The 17690-nt window shown below is 32.6% G+C and overlaps 5 protein-coding genes across 8 annotated transcripts; 4 read left to right on the top strand and 1 right to left on the bottom strand.

Annotated features, from left to right (window-relative positions):
* Positions 1-1091: 1091 nt before the first annotated feature.
* Positions 1092-3475, top strand: LOC117205774. The gene is made up of 6 exons (XM_033444499.1): positions 1092-1920; positions 2012-2225; positions 2301-2474; positions 2590-2704; positions 2800-2984; positions 3079-3475. The coding sequence occupies exons 1-6, from the start codon at positions 1553-1555 to the stop codon at positions 3310-3312; spliced, it is 1290 nt and encodes a 429-aa protein (XP_033300390.1). The 5' UTR covers positions 1092-1552; the 3' UTR covers positions 3313-3475.
* Positions 3476-5868: 2393 nt separating this feature from the next.
* LOC117205773 lies at positions 5869-9164 on the top strand. Of its 2 annotated transcripts, XR_004487289.1 has the most exons (7): positions 5869-6389; positions 6481-6694; positions 6770-6943; positions 7059-7173; positions 7278-7462; positions 8520-8692; positions 8761-9164. XR_004487289.1 is itself a non-coding variant. In XM_033444498.1 (6 exons), the coding sequence occupies exons 1-6, from the start codon at positions 6016-6018 to the stop codon at positions 7806-7808; spliced, it is 1296 nt and encodes a 431-aa protein (XP_033300389.1). In that variant the 5' UTR covers positions 5869-6015; the 3' UTR covers positions 7809-8071. The 2 variants fall into 2 exon arrangements, 1 of the variants encoding a protein (XP_033300389.1); XM_033444498.1 differs by lacking the exons at positions 8520-8692; positions 8761-9164 and adding an exon at positions 7575-8071.
* A 439-nt stretch (positions 9165-9603) lies between these two features.
* LOC117205760 lies at positions 9604-12556 on the top strand. The gene is made up of 8 exons (XM_033444469.1): positions 9604-9645; positions 10055-10119; positions 10330-10680; positions 10758-10971; positions 11047-11220; positions 11336-11450; positions 11548-11738; positions 11824-12556. The coding sequence occupies exons 1-8, from the start codon at positions 9604-9606 to the stop codon at positions 12055-12057; spliced, it is 1386 nt and encodes a 461-aa protein (XP_033300360.1). The 3' UTR covers positions 12058-12556.
* Positions 12557-13671: 1115 nt separating this feature from the next.
* Positions 13672-15940, top strand: LOC117205768. 2 transcript variants are annotated; one of them, XM_033444489.1, is made up of 4 exons: positions 13672-14387; positions 14444-14654; positions 14766-15605; positions 15677-15940. In XM_033444489.1, the coding sequence occupies exons 1-4, from the start codon at positions 14143-14145 to the stop codon at positions 15914-15916; spliced, it is 1536 nt and encodes a 511-aa protein (XP_033300380.1). In that variant the 5' UTR covers positions 13672-14142; the 3' UTR covers positions 15917-15940. The 2 variants fall into 2 exon arrangements, with proteins under 2 accessions (XP_033300380.1, XP_033300381.1); XM_033444490.1 differs by having other exon boundaries at positions 14225-14387; positions 14488-14654.
* Positions 15941-16057: 117 nt separating this feature from the next.
* On the bottom strand, positions 16058-17578 carry LOC117205777 (tumor protein 63). 2 transcript variants are annotated; one of them, XM_033444502.1, is made up of 3 exons: positions 17365-17578; positions 17032-17260; positions 16058-16951 (listed from the first exon to the last, which is right to left on the bottom strand). In XM_033444502.1, the coding sequence occupies exons 1-3, from the start codon at positions 17445-17447 to the stop codon at positions 16226-16228; spliced, it is 1038 nt and encodes a 345-aa protein (XP_033300393.1). In that variant the 5' UTR covers positions 17448-17578; the 3' UTR covers positions 16058-16225. The 2 variants fall into 2 exon arrangements, with proteins under 2 accessions (XP_033300393.1, XP_033300394.1); XM_033444503.1 differs by having other exon boundaries at positions 17350-17470.
* Between the last annotated feature and the right edge of the window lie 112 nt (positions 17579-17690).

Raw genomic sequence — 17690 nt, 5'->3', positions numbered from 1 at the left:
TACACTTATAACATTCTGTAAAAAAACGTTTTTTTCAAATTTATAATCAATGTTGAAGTAAAAGGAAAAGTTCAAAACTGCAATTCCCTCGAAGAATAAATGTTAAGGACACGAAATTAGGTGAAGGTGCACAGGCAAGTGTTTTAACGTGTTTAGAGAACGGACTCCGTCAGTTTCATTATTGTATGGCCCTGGCAAAGATCATACATTTGCATATTCATAGCTTAAAAATTTAGATGAATGTAATTAATAGAAAGTCCCGCGAGAACTATGTCTGTTGCATCAATTTCGGAACGTTTAACTGAAGCTGCAGGTGGTAAGATTTGTATGACGGAAAACAGTGCGTCAGTCGATACAGCCTTTACGGGGGAAATATGTATAATATTAGAAAATATTAAGAAAAAAAAAAAAAACGAAAGCAATTGGTAAATCTTGCGGATTTCATTTAACAAAATCAAAGTAGGATCGTTATCCGTGGCTAAGCTGTATCGAAACCGGGTATCTTGACGATCATGCTGGACTTAGGTAAGAACAAGAAAAACAACGGAATAATCTGTTTTATTTTATATGTTAAATGTTACAGTTGGTGATTGTTTAATTATTATCGATGGAAAGGATTTAATAGGACTAAAAATAATACAAATGACGGCTTTAATCCACCATTATGAAGGATGTGATTTAAAATAATTTATCTGGAGATACATTAACGAAGGAGTAAAAGAATTTGCGTAGCAGTGAAAGAACCATTGCCAGAAGTGGCCTGTAAACTTGCAGACGCTTTGCGATATTTTAGAAAATTAATTATTAAATTCATCTAGACCCGAGTTCTAGAATGCTCAGTTTTTCAGGAAATCTCACTGCCACCAAGTCCTTGGTTTGTTCATGGTCATATCGTTTGTGTTGGATGTAGATTGAAAACACGTCAAGTCGGACATCAAATCATCAAACACGAGAATACGTCTGCTAGGATTTTACATGATTGTTTATGATCTATTCATTATCCAATAACACGAATAGTTATTAACTAATGCCAGTAAACATTAATTTCATTGAAGTTTATGGTATTAAGAAACGTGCGATTTATATTTTCGAAATGTGTGTCTTATGAATCAAAATGGAATACGAAATTTGAGAGCGATCACAGTTATTATTGACTAATAATTCCTACGTTTAATCAATAAACTTGTTAAATAAAGTTTGTTCATTTCCTCGGCCAGGCTGCTGTATAGTTAAATTAGCCGTAGTAGCTTTTACCTTATTGTAGTACAAGGTATTTACGCTAGAGTGAGCCACAGGTCTATATTGTTTCAAAATGTGAATATAGTGATGATGTTCCAACCTATGTTATCCATTTTCGGATTCGTAAGTAACCGAAAACTGTTTTATGTTCTTTTTGGATCCTTTTGCTAATTTTCAGAATGGGTTTGGAATAATTTAATCTAAAATTGAGTAATACAAGTATATTCCAAGATTTTGTGTTAAAATTCGGTTATCTCAAGAAGCTCGTGAGAAATATACAAATTTCACAGGCGCGGATATAATACGTGTAAAAATGGAATCAGGTGATTCGGGCGAAATACTTCAAGTTCATGACGAGGCGAATTTAATAACATACATAGTACTTCCGACGCCTTGTGATGAAGATTCAAATACCTCAACTGCTTCAAGTGTTATTGAGAAAGCTGTGGTTTCTTCAGATTTATTCGCCTACGATCCAGCAAAATATTCTTTCTGCAAAGAAAAAAGTATCGTTAATACTCTAAATGTTGGAGGAACGGGTGCGTTCCGTTTTATGACAGAAATAAAGGAGGGTGTATATGGTATTGCAATATGGCCTGACGGTACAGATGCTGATTATGAGAGTTTAGTGGATGAAATAGAAGCAGCGATCCCGGAATGTACTCAATGGTCAAATCATAGGTAAATAATAGTAATATCCTATACATTATTTAAACAAGTTAATTAAACAAATTAAACGTTAATACACTTTGCAAAAATTATTAATTTTTAGACCAAATATAGGAGATTTTGTATTTGGTCAAAGGACGGACAACACTTGGGTTAGGGGATATGTTATATGTGTGCTACCATACTTAAAATTGGCTATGATCGACGAAGCTAAATTAGTGCGAGTTGGTCACCTTGCTACGTGCGAACCACCCCTTTCAGATATGTATGCATATACTGGAGTATGTGAATTAACTGATACTACATATAAATTGGAGGTAAGATGTACGGAATCTAATATGCTGTTAAATATAATGTATGTTAATTCTTAATTTCTCAACTACAACTTGTAGGAATATGAGGATTATCAATTTAGAGTAATAGGCCGAACAGATGATGAGAAACCAGACGAATTTGAAATATTAATTCTTAAAGGAGATTCTGAGTTAAAAGCTAATATAAAGCCTTGGATTCCAACGCCGGAACAATTGGGTGTACCGTGTACTGATCTGGATCATGGAACTACGGTATGATTTTTGGTTTTAATTTAAATAAAGATAGTTATTATTTTACTATTATTTTATTTATTTTACTATTGCTTTTGGTCAAAGTATCATTTCTTTATTAAAACTATTTTCTCAGGTATGCGTTACTGCTTATCGAAGTCATATAGTTATGTACGTTCGTCCCTTAGATACTCTAGGTTTGGCACGCTATAACTTTATTATGGAAACTGTTGGAAAATGCGCTGAAACATGTACGTAATATGGTTGATAACATTTGATAAGAATTAAACTAACTTTGTATAAACTCGTATAAAACAAAAATAACATTTTTCTTTCTTTTTTAAAGCTGAATTTTTGGAAGATCCACATATTGGGCAACTGGCATTAGCACTGCGTGGTGATGGCAATTATTATCGTGGATGCATTATTACTGTACAGAAAGAAAGAGTGGAACTTCTGTTCGATGATCTTGGTTGTAGAGAATATATAGATAGGAAGAAAATTAAGATCTATCCTGAATATTTGAGGAAGGTGGGTTATAATTTAATATATGTTTGATAATATATTTTAAAAGTATTTATATCTATTTAATCTATTTAATCTGTTAATCCAATTTTTACAATAGCTTGGACATTGTATATCAAAAATCTTTCTACAAGATGTTCCTAAAAATATCCCCCCGATACAATCAATAATTAAAATTCTGGAGAACCTAGTGGAAAATAAAGTCCCTCTGATATGTACGTATGATGGTATACCAAGCACTGAAGGTGTATACCTGAAATATCCTGATGGAGAAAGCGTTAATAATATGATATGTAAATGTATCGAGCCGTATCGTGTGATACCTTCTGAGTAAATAGAAAAATTAATCTAAGAATTAGTTGCTCCAGATAGCTGTATTAAAACAAAAATTATTGAGCGTGAACTTGTATCTGTGTGTCGTCTATAATGTGTAATTACCATTGGTTAAAGGCAAATTAATTGGTGAATGTTTAATATCAGATCGGGGGCAAAAAAAAGGCACAAAAAAAAAAAACATGCATCCCATTATGCAAAAGGAGAACATATTAGTTATAATGTTTGAAGCTAAAATTGTGATATTTTTAGTTAAAATAGTTAAAACATGATTTGTTTCTTGAAAGTATTTTAACATTTGTATAAGACATTCCACTCTTTGATATTATTGTATCTTCTCAAATAGTATGTAAGATCAGTACTTTTTGAACACTTTTTTTATATTTACTTTTGTCAGTACTATATTTTATTTCGGTGAATCTCTATATTCAACATACTTCCTGCGAGACTTGTATTTTGTGTACAATTTATAATAAATATGAAGCGAAAGCAAAGAGTACGTCCAATGCAGTTAATTCTATACTGAAAGATAAATTTGTCGACTGCGGAAATCTTTTCAGTAATAAAAATTATGAACTTTTCATAATTTTATAATAGGCATTTTTTGTGTGTTCAGTACCTAATTTAATTGAAGTTATAGCTGATTGGATGATTTATCATCAAAACGTATCTCACAATCAGCTTACTAAGCTACTTGATGTGTCTGTTCAGATGACAGATCGCTGTAAGCAACTGTAACACCTCACCATTTACAAGCTCGTGTAATATAGTAACTAAAGTATAATACTTACGATAGCGTTTATGCATCAATACAGGTGATATATACAGGGTGGTTGGGAACTGGTGATACAAGCGGAAAGGGGGTGATTCTACGCGAAAAAAGAAGTCGAAAATATAGAATAAAAATTTTTCGTTTGGGGCTTTGTTTTCGAGGAAATCGACTTTGAATTTTCGCTGGGTACGCGTGCACTATATCACGTCCCGTTATAACGGATCTCACTGTAGATCGTTGCTCGATGGAAAAATTAAAAAAAAAAATTTTCATTCTATATTTTCGACTTCTTTTTTCGCGTAGAATCACCCCCTTTCCGCTTGTACCACCAGTTACCAACCAGCCTGTATAATAATTAATTATTATTAACAAGGCCTTCGTTATTAAAACGTAAATGTTTCAGTATAAGAAATACACTTATAACATTCTGTAAAAAAACGTTTTTTTCAAATTTATAATCAATGTTGAAGTAAAAGGAAAAGTTCAAAACTGCAATTCCCTCGAAGAATAAATGTTAAGGACACGAAATTAGGTGAAGGTGCACAGGCAAGTGTTTTAACGTGTTTAGAGAACGGACTCCGTCAGTTTCATTATTGTATGGCCCTGGCAAAGATCATACATTTGCATATTCATAGCTTAAAAATTTAGATGAATGTAATTAATAGAAAGTCCCGCGAGAACTATGTCTGTTGCATCAATTTCGGAACGTTTAACTGAAGCTGCAGGTGGTAAGATTTGTATGACGGAAAACAGTGCGTCAGTCGATACAGCCTTTACGGGGGAAATATGTATAATATTAGAAAATATTAAGAAAAAAAAAAAAAAAAAAACGAAAGCAATTGGTAAATCTTGCGGATTTCATTTAACAAAATCAAAGTAGGATCGTTATCCGTGGCTAAGCTGTATCGAAACCGGGTATCTTGACGATCATGCTGGACTTAGGTAAGAATAAGAAAAACAACGGAATAATCTGTTTTATTTTATATGTTAAATGTTACAGTTGGTGATTGTTTAATTATTATCGATGGAAAGGATTTAATAGGACTAAAAATAATACAAATGACGGCTTTAATCCACCATTATGAAGGATGTGATTTAAAATAATTTATCTGGAGATACATTAACGAAGGAGTAAAAGAATTTGCGTAGCAGTGAAAGGACCATTGCCAGAAGTGGCCTGTAAACTTGCAGACGCTTTGCGATATTTTAGAAAATTAATTATTAAATTCATCTAGACCCGAGTTCTAGAATGCTCAGTTTTTCAGGAAATCTCACTGCCACCAAGTCCTTGGTTTGTTCATGGTCATATCGTTTGTGTTGGATGTAGATTGAAAACACGTCAAGTCGGACATCAAATCATCAAACACGAGAATACGTCTGCTAGGATTTTACATGATTGTTTATGATCTATTCATTATCCAATAACACGAATAGTTATTAACTAATGCCAGTAAACATTAATTTCATTGAAGTTTATGGTATTAAGAAACGTGCGATTTATATCTTCGAAATGTGTGTCTTATGAATCAAAATGGAATACGAAATTTGAGAGCGATCACAGTTATTATTGACTAATAATTCCTACGTTTAATCAATAAACTTGTTAAATAAAGTTTGTTCATTTCCTCGGCCAGGCTGCTGTATAGTTAAATTAGCCGTAGTAGCTTTTACCTTATTGTAGTACAAGGTATTTACGCTAGAGTGAGCCACAGGTCTATACTGTTTCAAAATGTGAATATAGTGATGATGTTCCAACCTATGTTATCCATTTTCGGATACGTAAGTAACAGAAAACTGTTTGGGTTTGGAATAATTTAATCTAAAATTGAGTAATACAAGTATATTCCAAGATTTTGTGTTAAAATTCGGTTATCTCAAGAAGCTCGTGAGAAATATACAAATTTCACAGGCGCGGATATAGTATGTGTAAAAATGACATCGATTGAATCCAACAAAGTAACTAATGTGGAAGTTCAAAACGGGACGAATACGTCAACATCCCAAGTAATTACGACAAATAATGATCAAAATCCAAATACCTCAACTATTGCAAAAGTTGATGGGGAAACTGTTGTTTCTTCAGATTTATTCGCTTACGATCCAGCGAAATATTCTTTCTGCAGAGAAAAGAGTATAGTTAATATTCTAAAAGTTGGCGAATTGGGTACCCTCGAATTTCTGGAAGAAATAAGGAAGGATGTATATGCTATTGCAATATGGCCTACGAGTGCAGCCTCTGATTATGAGGAATTATTGGATCAATTAGATATAGTGATCCCTGAAGCTACTCAATGGAAAAATCGTAGGTAAATAATAGCAATATCTTATACATTACTTAAACAAGTTAATTAAACAAATTAAATGTTAATACACTTTGCAAAAATTATTAATTTTTAGACCAAATATAGGAGATTTTGTATTTGGTCAAAGATTGGACGGAGATTGGGTTAGGGGATATGTTATATGTGTGCTACCATTCTTAAAACTAGCTATGGTCGACGAAACTAAATTAGTGCTAGTTAGTAACCTTGCTACATGCGAAAAACCCCTTTCAGATATGTATGCATTTAGTGGAGTATGTGAATTAACTGATGCTACACATAAATTTAAGGTAAGATATACAGTATCTAATATGCTGTTAAGTGTATTGTATGTTACTTCTTATTTTCTCAACTATAACTTGTAGGAAGGTCAAGATTATCGGTTTAAAGTTACAGGCCGAACAGATAAGGAGAAACCAGACAAATTTGAAATATTAATTCTTAAAGGACATTTTGAGTTAAAAGCTACTGTAAAGCCTTGGATTCCAACGCCGGAACAATTGGGAGTACCATGTGGTCATGTGAATTATGGAACTACAGTATGATTTTTGGTTTTAATCTAAATAAAAATAATTATTATTTTACTATTATTTTATTTATTTTACTATTGCTTTTGGTCAAAGTATCATTTCTTTATTAAAACTATTTCTTCAGGTATGCGTTACTGGTTATCGAAATCATATACATATGTACGTTCGTCCCTTAGATACTCTAGGTTTGGCACGCTATAACTTTATTATGGAAACTGTTGCAAAATGCGCTGAAACATGTACGTAATATGGTTGATAACATCCTATAAGAATTAAACTTAAATACAAAGTATTGTATAAACTCGTATGAAATAAAAATACCATTTTTCTTTCTTTCCTAAAGCTCCATTTTTGAAAGAACCAAATATTGGGCAATCAGTATTAGCACTGTCTGCTGATGGCAATTATTATCGCGCATTTATTACTAAGGTACAGGAAGATAGGGCGCATGTTATGTACCATGACCTTGGTCGTAGAGAATATGTAGATAGGAAGAAACTTAGGATTTTTCCCGATTATTTGAAGAAGGTTAGTTATAATTTAATATACGTTTGATAACATATTTTAAAAGTATTTATATCTATTTAATCTATTTAATCTATATAATCTATTTAATCTGTTAATCTAATTTTTAAAATAGCTTGGGTATTGTATATCAAAAATCCTTCTACAAGGTATTCCTAAAGATATCCCTCCGTTAATATCAATAATTGAAATTCTGGACAGCCTAGTGGAAAATAAAGTTCCTCTGATATGTACATATGATGGTATACCTTCCACAGAAGGTGTATATCTGAAATATCCTGATGGAGAAAGCGTTAATAATATGATATGTAAATGTATCGAGCCGTATCGTGTGAAACCTTCTGAGTAAATAGAAAAATTAATCTAAGAATTAGTTGCTCCAGATAGCTGTATTAAAACAAAAATTATTGAGCGTGAACTTGTATCTGTGTGTCGTCTATAATGTGTAATTACCATTGGTTAAAGCCAAATTAATTGGTGAATGTTTAATATCAGATCGGGGGCAAAAAAAAGGAACAAAAAAAAACATGCATCTCATTATGCAAAAGGAGAACATATTAGTTATAATGTTTGAAGCTAAAATTGAGATATTTTTAGTTAAAATAGTTAAAACATGATTTGTTTCTTGAAGGTATTTTAACATTTGTAGAAGACATTCCACTCTTTGATATTATTGTATCTTCTCAAATAGTATGTAAGATCAGTACTTTTTGGACACTTTTTTTATATTTACTTTTGTCAGTATTATATTTTATTTCGGTGAATCTCTATATTCAACATACTTTCTGCAAGACATGTATTTTGTGTACAATTTATAATAAATATGAAGTGAAAGCAAAGAGTACGTCCAATGCAGTTAATTCTATACTGAAAGATAAATTTGTCGACTGCGGCTGTAATCTTTTCACTAATAAAAATTATAAAAAGTTTATAATTTTATAATAGGCACCTTTTTGTGTGTTCAGTACCTAATTTGATCGAAGTTATAGCTAATTTGATGATTTATCATACTAATCTAGCTCACAATCAGCTTAATAACCTACTTGATGTGTCTGTTCAGATGACAAATCGCTGCAAGCAACTGTCCGATTTAAATGATAGGGGGCATTCAAGCAACAGAAATAATAAATGATGCATGTTCAGATAAGACACCCTTACGGGGGTCTACTACGTAAGAATACTAATGCCATGAAAGGATGGCATATTTATGACAGCGTTTATGCATCAATACAGGTGATATATATACCAACATAATAATTATTATTAATAAGGCCTTCATTATTAAAATGTAAATGTTTCAGTATAAGAAATACATTTATAACATTCTGTAAAGAAACGTTTTTTTCAAATTTATAATCAATGTTGAAGTAAAAGGAAAAGTTCAAAACTGCAATTCCCTCGAAGAATAAATGTTAAGGACACGAAATTAGGTGAAGGTGCACAGGCAAGTGTTTTAACGTGTTTAGAGAACGGACTCCGTCAGTTTCATTATTGTATGGCCCTGGTAAAGATCATACATTTGCATATTCATAGCTTAAAAATTTAGATGAATGTAATTAATAGAAAGTCCCGCGAGAACTATGTCTGTTGCATCAATTTCGGAACGTTTAACTGAAGCTGCAGGTGGTAAGATTTGTATGACGGAAAACAGTGCGTCAGTCGATACAGCCTTTACGGGGGAAATATGTATAATATTAGAAAATATTAAAAAAAAAAAAAAAAGAACGAAAGCAATTGGTAAATCTTGCGGATTTCATTTAACAAAATCAAAGTAGGATCGTTATCCGTGGCTAAGCTGTATCGAAACCGGGTATCTTGACGATCATGCTGGACTTAGGTAAGAACAAGAAAAACAACGGAATAATCTGTTTTATTTTATATGTTAAATGTTACAGTTGGTGATTGTTTAATTATTATCGATGGAAAGGATTTAATAGGACTAAAAATAATACAAATGACGGCTTTAATCCACCATTATGAAGGATGTGATTTAAAATAATTTATCTGGAGATACATTAACGAAGGAGTAAAAGAATTTGCGTAGCAGTGAAAGGACCATTGCCAGAAGTGGCCTGTAAACTTGCAGACGCTTTGCGATATTTTAGAAAATTAATTATTAAATTCATCTAGACCCGAGTTCTAGAATGCTCAGTTTTTCAGGAAATCTCACTGCCACCAAGTCCTTGGTTTGTTCATGGTCATATCGTTTGTGTTGGACATAGATTGAAAACACGTCAAGTCGGACATCAAATCATCAAACACGAGAATACGTCTGCTAGGATTTTACATGATTGTTTATGATCTATTCATTATCCAATAACACGAATAGTTATTAACTAATGCCACTAAACATTAATTTAATTGAAGTTTATGGTATTAAGAAACGTGCGATTTATATCTTCGAAATGTGTGTCTTATGAATCAAAATCGAATACGAAATTTGAGAGTGATCACAGTTATTATTGATTAATAATTTTGACATTAAATCGATAAATTTCTTAAATAAACTTTGTTCATTGCCACGACCGCGTTGCTGTATAGTTAAATTAGTCGCGGTAACTTTTACCTTACTGTAGTACAAGGTATTTACGCTAGAGTGAGCCACAGACCTATGCTGGTTCACAATTTTCATGTACTGGTCATCCATGTTTTTCAGATTCGTAAGTAGGTCATAATTCTTGATGTTTTTTTTTCGATTCTTTCGCAAATTTTCAAAATAGGTTCGGAATAATTTAACTTAAAATTGATAAATACGAGAATATTCCAAGATTTTGTGCTAAAATTCGATTATCACAAAGAGCTTGTGAGAAATATACAAATTTCAAATACGAGGATATAAGAAGTGTAAAAATGACATCGGTTGATTCCAGCAAAGTAGCTGATGTTGAAGTTATAAATGAGAATGATATATCAACATCAAAAGTAACGCAGACAGATAATGATCAAAGTCCAAATACCTCAACTATTGCAAAAGTTGAAGAGGAAACTGTGGTTACTTCAGAAATATCCACTTGCAATAAAGCATTATACTCTTTCTGCAAAGAAAAAAGTATAGTGAATGCTCTAACTGTTGGAAAAGTGGGTACTCTCGAAGTTCGTGCCGTACTAAAGAATAACACATACGGTATTACATTATTGCCTAATAATGCAGAACATCAATTTGATAAAGTAATGGCCTCATTAGCTGCAGTCCCGGAAGATTTTGAACGTACAATAAATAAGTAAATAATAGCAATGTGCTACACATTATTTCAACAAATTAAACGTTAATATAGTTTGTAAAATTATTAATTTTTAGTCTAAATATAGAAGATATGTTCTATGGTCAACAAGCGGACAAAGAGTGGGTTAGAGGATATATTGTATCTGAGCTACCATTCTTAAAAATTGCTAATATAGACGAAGCTAAAGTAGAGACAATTAAAAATATTACTACATGCGAACAAATCGCTTTAGATACTTATGCATTTAGTGCACTATGTGAAATAACTGATGATAGGCATAAATTGGATGTAAGATCTGTAATATCGAATATGTTGTTAAATATAATGTATGTTAATTCTTAATTTCTCAATTATAAATCCTAGGATGGTGATATATGTGAGTATGAAGTACTAGGCCGAACACGTATTAAGGAACAAGACGGATATGAAATATTAATTTATACAGATGATTCTAAGATGAAAGCTACTGTAAAGCCTTGGATTCCAACGCTTCAACAATTGGGAACACAGTGTGCTGAAGTGAATAATGAAACTGAGGTATGATTTTTGGTTTTAATCTAAATAAAAATAATTATTATTTTACTATTATTTTATTTATTTTACTATTGTTTTTGGACAAAGTATCATTTCTTTATGAAAACCGTTTTTCCAGGTATGCGTTACTGGTTATCGAGATCATATACATATGTACGTTCGTCCCATAAATACTGTAGGTTTGGAACATTATAACCATGTTATGCAAACTATTGCGAAATGCGCTGAAACATGTACGTAATATAGTTGATAACATTTAATAAGAATTAAGCTAACTCTGTATAAGTTCGTATAAAATAAAAATACCATTTTCTTTTTCTTTTCTTGAAGCTCCATTTTTAAGAAAACCACCAAATGTTGGGGATGTGGTAATAGTTCAGTCTGCTGATGAAAATTATTATCGTGCATTTGTTACTAGGGTACAAGATGATAGAATTACAATTTTATATCTTGATCTTGGTAGAAAAGAAGTTATTACAGATATGAAGAAACTTAAGATTTTACCTGATAATTTGAAGAAGGTGGGTTATAATTTAATATATGTATGATAATATAGTTTAGAAGTATTTATATCTATTTAATCTACTAATCCAATTTTTAAAAAAGGTCCGCTTTTCTATGACAAAGCTCTTACTAAAAGATGTCCCTAGAGATATTCCTCTGATAAAAGAAGTAGATGATTATCTGGCTCACATAGTAGCAACTAAAGTTCCCCTGTTATGTACATATGATGGTATACCTTCCCTAGACGGTGTATATCTGAAATTTCATGATGGAGAAACCCTTAATAATATGATATGTAAATGTATCGAGTCGACTTTTGAGGAACTTTCTGATTAAATAGAAGAATGAATCTCAGAATCAGTTGCTTCGGATAGCTGTATTAAAACAAAAATTATTGAGCGTGAACTTGTATCTGTGTCGTCTATAATGTGTAATTACCATTGGTTAAAGACAAATTAATTGGTGAATGTTGAATATCAGATCGGGGGAAAAAAAAGAAACACAAAAAAACATGCATCTCATTATGCAAAAGGAGAACATATTAGTTATAATGTTTGAAGCTAAAATTGAGATATTTTTAGTTAAAATAGTTAAAACATGATTTGTTTCTTGAAAGTATTTTAACATTTGTATAAGACATTCCACTCTTTGATATTATTGTATCTTCTCAAATAGTATGTAAGATCAGTACTTTTTGAACACTTTTTTTATATTTACTTTTGTCAGTACTATATTTTATTTCGGTGAATCTCTATATTCAACATACTTCCTGCGAGACTTGTATTTTGTGTACAATTTATAATAAATATGAAGCGAAAGCAAAGAGTACGTCCAATGCAGTTAATTCTATACTGAAAGATAAATTTGTCGACTGCAGAAATCTTTTCAGTAATAAAAATTATGAACTTTTCGTAATTTTATAATAGGCATTTTTTGTGTGTTCAGTACCTAATTTAATTGAAGTTATAGCTGATTGGATGATTTACCATCAAAACGTATCTCACAATCAGCTTACTAAGCTACTTGATGTGTCTGTTCAGATGACAGATCGCTGTAAGCAACTGTCCGATTTAAATGATACCGGGCGTTCAAGCAATAGAAATAATAAATGATGCATGTTCAGATAAGACACCCTTACAGGGGTCTACTACGTAAGAATACTAATGCCATGAAAGGATGACATACTTATGACAGCGTTTATGCATCAATACAGGTGATATATATGTCGGAGAAGAGCCAGGAACAGGGTTGTGGGCGTTTGATAGACCTCCCTTGGAGTTGGCCATCGTTGTGTTATAACGAAGATACGGCCTGATACTACGAGTATGGACACTACCGATTCGACAATCAACAGCGGTGGTTGGGCATGTTAGTGGGCTTGCGATGTTAGTGACGTTGGTCTTAGGTTCGACGACGAATCCACGGTGAACGGGATGAAAGATATACTTGCTCTAACTCAAACGTGTACTTCTCACGGATCGTACGGCGCTAGTCCCTTCGTCGATGAGATCTCCAGAAAGAATGGATTTTCGTCCCAATGATACCACAGAGGAAAACTATGATGGGGTGTGTCTAAGGACACGAGATCATCGGATTCGTCGGGTATAGCCCTCGTTCCGAAAGTAAGGAAAATTGACGTCGCTGTCAATTGGTCAATTTGGGACAAAGACTGTCTGTCCGTTTGGAAAATCTTAATTACCAAAAACCCAGGTTTTATAGCGGGTCCTCAGGCTAACTGGACTTGTGCTGCGTAAGTGCCTCAACATCTGGTATTCGTTGTCCGAAGGAACCGTTGGAATGTTTTACTGTCAAGTACCTGTATGGGTATTTCTTTTAATGAGGGTCATACTATAACTCCACACCTTTGTTAGACGAAGCGTCCGTCCCGTTGACCGCGGCTACGTTCAGCTACTGATGGTCGCCTTGAGCACAAGTTTATTATCATAAATCGCAAACAAGTACAATTAGGCAGAATGACGACAAATTGTTTAGTTACGACTGTAAGCTTTAATTACAATCTTACGGATTTGCCCGAAGTTTCAGAGGGAAGGCTCCGGTGTCCTTTCATCTCCGACATATATAACAATTAATTATTATTAATAAGGCCTTCATTATTAAAACATACATGTTTCAATATAAGAAATACATTTATAACATTCTGTAAAAAAGCATTTCCTTTAGATTTATATTTATTTCAATGTCGAAGTAAAAGGAAAAGGTCAACACTGGAATTCCCTCGGAGAATAAATGTCAAGGACACGAAAGTAGGTGAAGGTGCACAAGCAAGACTTTTAACGTGCTTAGAGAACAGATTCGATCAGTTTTATTATTGCGTGGCCCTCGTGAAGATCATAACATTTACATGTTAAATAATAATAAAAATTTAAATGAGCGTAATTAATAGAAAATCTCGGGAAAACTATGTCTGTTGCATCTACTTCAGAACGTTTAACTGAATCTGCAGGCGTTAAGATTTATATGGCGGAAAACAGTACGTCAATCGATACAGCCTTTACGGGGGAAATTTGTATAATATTAGAAAATATAAAAAAAACGAAAGCAATTGGTAAATCTTGCGGATTTCATTTAACAAAATCAAAGTGGGACCCTTATCCGTGGATAAGCCATATCGAAACCGGGAGTATTGCTGATCATGCTGGACTTAGGTAAGAATAAGAGAAACAACGAAATAATCTGTTTTATTTTGTTTGTTAAATTTTAGAGCTGGAGATTGTTTAATTAGTATCGATGGAAAGGATTTAATAGGATTAAAAGTAAAACAAATAGCGGCTATAGTCCATCATTATGAAGGATGTGATTTAAAATTATTTATTTGGAGATGCATTAACAAAGGAGAAAAAGAAACCGGAATAGCTGTGAAAGGACCACTGCCAGATGTGGCCTGTAAACTTGCAAATGCAGTAGCTGGAGTGGTCTGTATACTCTGATATTAGATAGTTCCTTTATTATTAAAGAATTATTCTTTAAATTTGTCTAGATACACTTTACGATATTTTAGAAAAGTAATTATTAAATTCATTTAGACACGAGCTCTAGAATGCCCAGTTTGTCTGGAAAGCTCCCTGCCTCCAGTTTCGCAATGTGTTCATGGTCATATCATTTGTGTTGGATGTAGATCGAAAACACATCGTTGTCCGATTTGTAGAGTTAGACTGGGTCAAGGAAGGTGTTTGCTCGCGGATAAACTTCATAAGTTATTTCAGGACATTTTTGACATAAAAGGCAATGTAAATAACAATGCAGAATGTCACACGCGAAATCTTCAAGACCGGCTTTTTGGTAAAAACAAGAGGAAAGAACTAAAACAAACAGCGGAGAAACATGATTTTACAAATACGAAAACACGTCAATTATTATTAAGCAGGTTATTTCGCGGTGGATTGGAAAAAGCTGCTTCAGTGGATAATTTAACAATAGTTTCCAATGAAAAGCCAAATGCAAATACTGCACCTGTAGATTTAAACCCTGATGAACATGCAAGTTTGTATGATCGAACGAAATCTGCAAGTACTGGAGAATTGTCAAAAGAGACTATGAAAGACGTTGACAATCATTTGCAATCTGATGCAACTGTTACCTTAATATCAAGTAGTAATAGTTTAATGTCCAATGTATCTCCCACACCAATTTGGGGAGGCTCTATAGATTCTATAACCTGTACCCAAATCATGTGTCCTCTTTCAAGGCAAAATGGATGTAAAGATATTATTACACCTGTTACGGTATTGGAACATTTGAGCGGAATTCATGAACTACCACAAGTTCATTTTTATTCTATTTGTGTTAAACTTCCAGTACCTCTTCCATTTGGTTCAGAAGCTGTTTACATATTGCACTGTGGTGAAGATCTCTTTTTCTTTCAGGTATATTTCTTAAGCTTGATACAGTTATTTATTTCGTATACAAAATAATGTTATCAATCATAAATACACAGTGTGAAGATGAAATTGTTTGGATCAGTAGTACCAGAGGGGGAAAAATACCATGGGAATGGACTTTATATGGTAAAGGGCAGAATGGTACTGAGATAAGAATGCGTAGAAGTGTTGCAAGTCTTACAAATCCCATGATGTTAACATCCCAACATATTGCCCCCTTACCAAATGCTTTGTTATTGTACACATTGGACATTCAACTAATAGAATGTCATTCAAATGAACAGTTAGAGATATAGAATATACATAAAAGCTATTAAAAATTATAAAATACATTGTATTCTAGTGTAAAAGATGTATAGTATCACAATATTAATATATATATATATATATATATATACTACTAAGTAGTATTATGATGCATTATAGAATCCACTATAAAAGAGGATAGTCATCTATTAAGATCAACGTGCAATAACAGATGGAATTATTAAAATATACATTATTAGCTTTGTAAAATATATAAATAGATAGCACATTATAAAACCATGTTCCTTGTTTTTTTTAAACATATATGTGAAAGACATAACATTCATGCAAATATGCATTTAAGGAGTTTTACGCAATATATCATCCATGTACGGTTTAAAAAAATCAAGCTGACCAGTTTTTATTGCTTGACCCGCCATGATGTCATATGCATACTTTAATACAGCCAAGTAGTTTTCTTTTCCAACAATATTTAATTGAACATTGAAGACATGTGTATCACAGGAAGGCATCATTTTTTTCCCAACTGGTATACAAAGTTTTCTTTTTTTTATATCAGGTTGTGCATCTGTTACTTCAGCTTCTTCTTTCTTCTTATCTCTTTTAGGACAACTACAAACTCTAACAGGAAGTCTTTGTCGACCCAGAATTCTTCTATTACAATTTTCCAAAGTAAAAATTAGTTCTGTTGGTCTGCGATTCATTCCAGATGGGCAACTATTTTTACATAAAAATTTGAAGCACACTGGAACATATTGAGAACCAGGTTGTGGTCTATTAAGGGGTACCACTATAGACAGATGTTCACTTCTTTCTTCATACATGGTAAGATGGTGTGTACAACGAACAACATGTTTAATCACTCTGGGGGCTACATCTCTATTACTTGGATTATTTGGTGCCATGTGATTATGACATCTTCTAACTGGATCACTAGCATACTGATCTAAACTAAAAACCATGGCGGTACGTAAAAGAAGACCATCTTCAGGTGGTTCCCACTTAAAACGTAATGGCAGTGTTTCTTCCATGTTGATAAATACTTTTTTTAATACTTGTGAATACTATATAAGATGAATAAACTTAAATTACATATTTAAGACATTATTGTATGTAATTAATAACAGTTTAATTATATACTTACTACCCAATTCTTACTAGAATCCAGATTACCCAGTGAAACCTGAAAATTATAACGACCAGGAAACTCTTCTTTTATTGGAATGGCAGGATCAAGTTCTTGAAAATACTCTTCATCTTGTTCTTCTTCTTCATCTTTCATTTGCTTTTTAGATTCCAAATATTGTTGTGGCAAATCGTACTTTTCCTCCATTTCCTCTGTTATACTTTGCATCCAAGATCCACTAAATCCACTAAATAAAGCAACATAACATGTAATATATTTAATACAAGCGAAAAATAAAATATCGATATCGATGAGAATGTAATATAATAATTATATATCAACACTTCTTACATATCCTTTACTAGTGCCTTATATTCTTCTTCACCTAATATATCAGACTCTTGCGAGTCTGAAAACCCATTTACAGTAGTCATATTCCATCAAATATTTGCTAGATTTGTCACAACAAACCCACATATAAATATAAATCACGTTGCGGTGAAAAAGACGCCATTTATATCCGCGGGAAAATCATTCGTTGAAATAATGGTTGATTCTCAATTATTTTAAAAATCGCACCATCAGTTGGAGTCCAAGTAATAATGTATTTTATATCTGAAGGGCTTCCAGGGCAAAGAAATAAACTCATTAACTCGTTAACTCATTTCAAAATAAGT

Source organism: Bombus bifarius, unplaced genomic scaffold (assembly GCF_011952205.1).
Source record: "Bombus bifarius isolate JDL3187 unplaced genomic scaffold, Bbif_JDL3187 scf7180000007992, whole genome shotgun sequence".
Lineage (NCBI taxonomy): Eukaryota > Metazoa > Arthropoda > Insecta > Hymenoptera > Apidae > Bombus > Bombus bifarius.
This window is presented reverse-complemented; position numbering and strand designations above follow the sequence as displayed.

Coding starts and splice junctions, on each gene's coding strand:
- LOC117205774 (XM_033444499.1), top strand. CDS start 1,553: ATGGAATCAGGTGATTCGGGCGAAATACTTCAAGTTCATGACGAGGCG. Junction 2,226..2,300: donor ATACTACATATAAATTGGAG/GTAAGATGTACG, acceptor TACAACTTGTAG/GAATATGAGGATTATCAATT. Junction 2,705..2,799: donor TGGAAAATGCGCTGAAACAT/GTACGTAATATG, acceptor TCTTTTTTAAAG/CTGAATTTTTGGAAGATCCA.
- LOC117205773 (XM_033444498.1), top strand. CDS start 6,016: ATGACATCGATTGAATCCAACAAAGTAACTAATGTGGAAGTTCAAAAC. Junction 6,390..6,480: donor ACTCAATGGAAAAATCGTAG/GTAAATAATAGC, acceptor ATTAATTTTTAG/ACCAAATATAGGAGATTTTG. Junction 6,944..7,058: donor ATGTGAATTATGGAACTACA/GTATGATTTTTG, acceptor CTATTTCTTCAG/GTATGCGTTACTGGTTATCG.
- LOC117205760 (XM_033444469.1), top strand. CDS start 9,604: ATGCTCAGTTTTTCAGGAAATCTCACTGCCACCAAGTCCTTG. Junction 9,646..10,054: donor TCACTGCCACCAAGTCCTTG/GTTTGTTCATGG, acceptor TATTTACGCTAG/AGTGAGCCACAGACCTATGC. Junction 11,739..11,823: donor TACCTGATAATTTGAAGAAG/GTGGGTTATAAT, acceptor TTTTTAAAAAAG/GTCCGCTTTTCTATGACAAA.
- LOC117205768 (XM_033444489.1), top strand. CDS start 14,143: ATGTCTGTTGCATCTACTTCAGAACGTTTAACTGAATCTGCAGGCGTT. Junction 14,388..14,443: donor GCTGATCATGCTGGACTTAG/GTAAGAATAAGA, acceptor GTTAAATTTTAG/AGCTGGAGATTGTTTAATTA. Junction 15,606..15,676: donor AAGATCTCTTTTTCTTTCAG/GTATATTTCTTA, acceptor ATAAATACACAG/TGTGAAGATGAAATTGTTTG.
- LOC117205777 (XM_033444502.1), bottom strand. CDS start 17,447: ATGACTACTGTAAATGGGTTTTCAGACTCGCAAGAGTCTGATATATTA. Junction 17,261..17,364: donor AAGGCACTAGTAAAGGATAT/GTAAGAAGTGTT, acceptor TGCTTTATTTAG/TGGATTTAGTGGATCTTGGA. Junction 16,952..17,031: donor ATTCTAGTAAGAATTGGGTA/GTAAGTATATAA, acceptor CATCTTATATAG/TATTCACAAGTATTAAAAAA.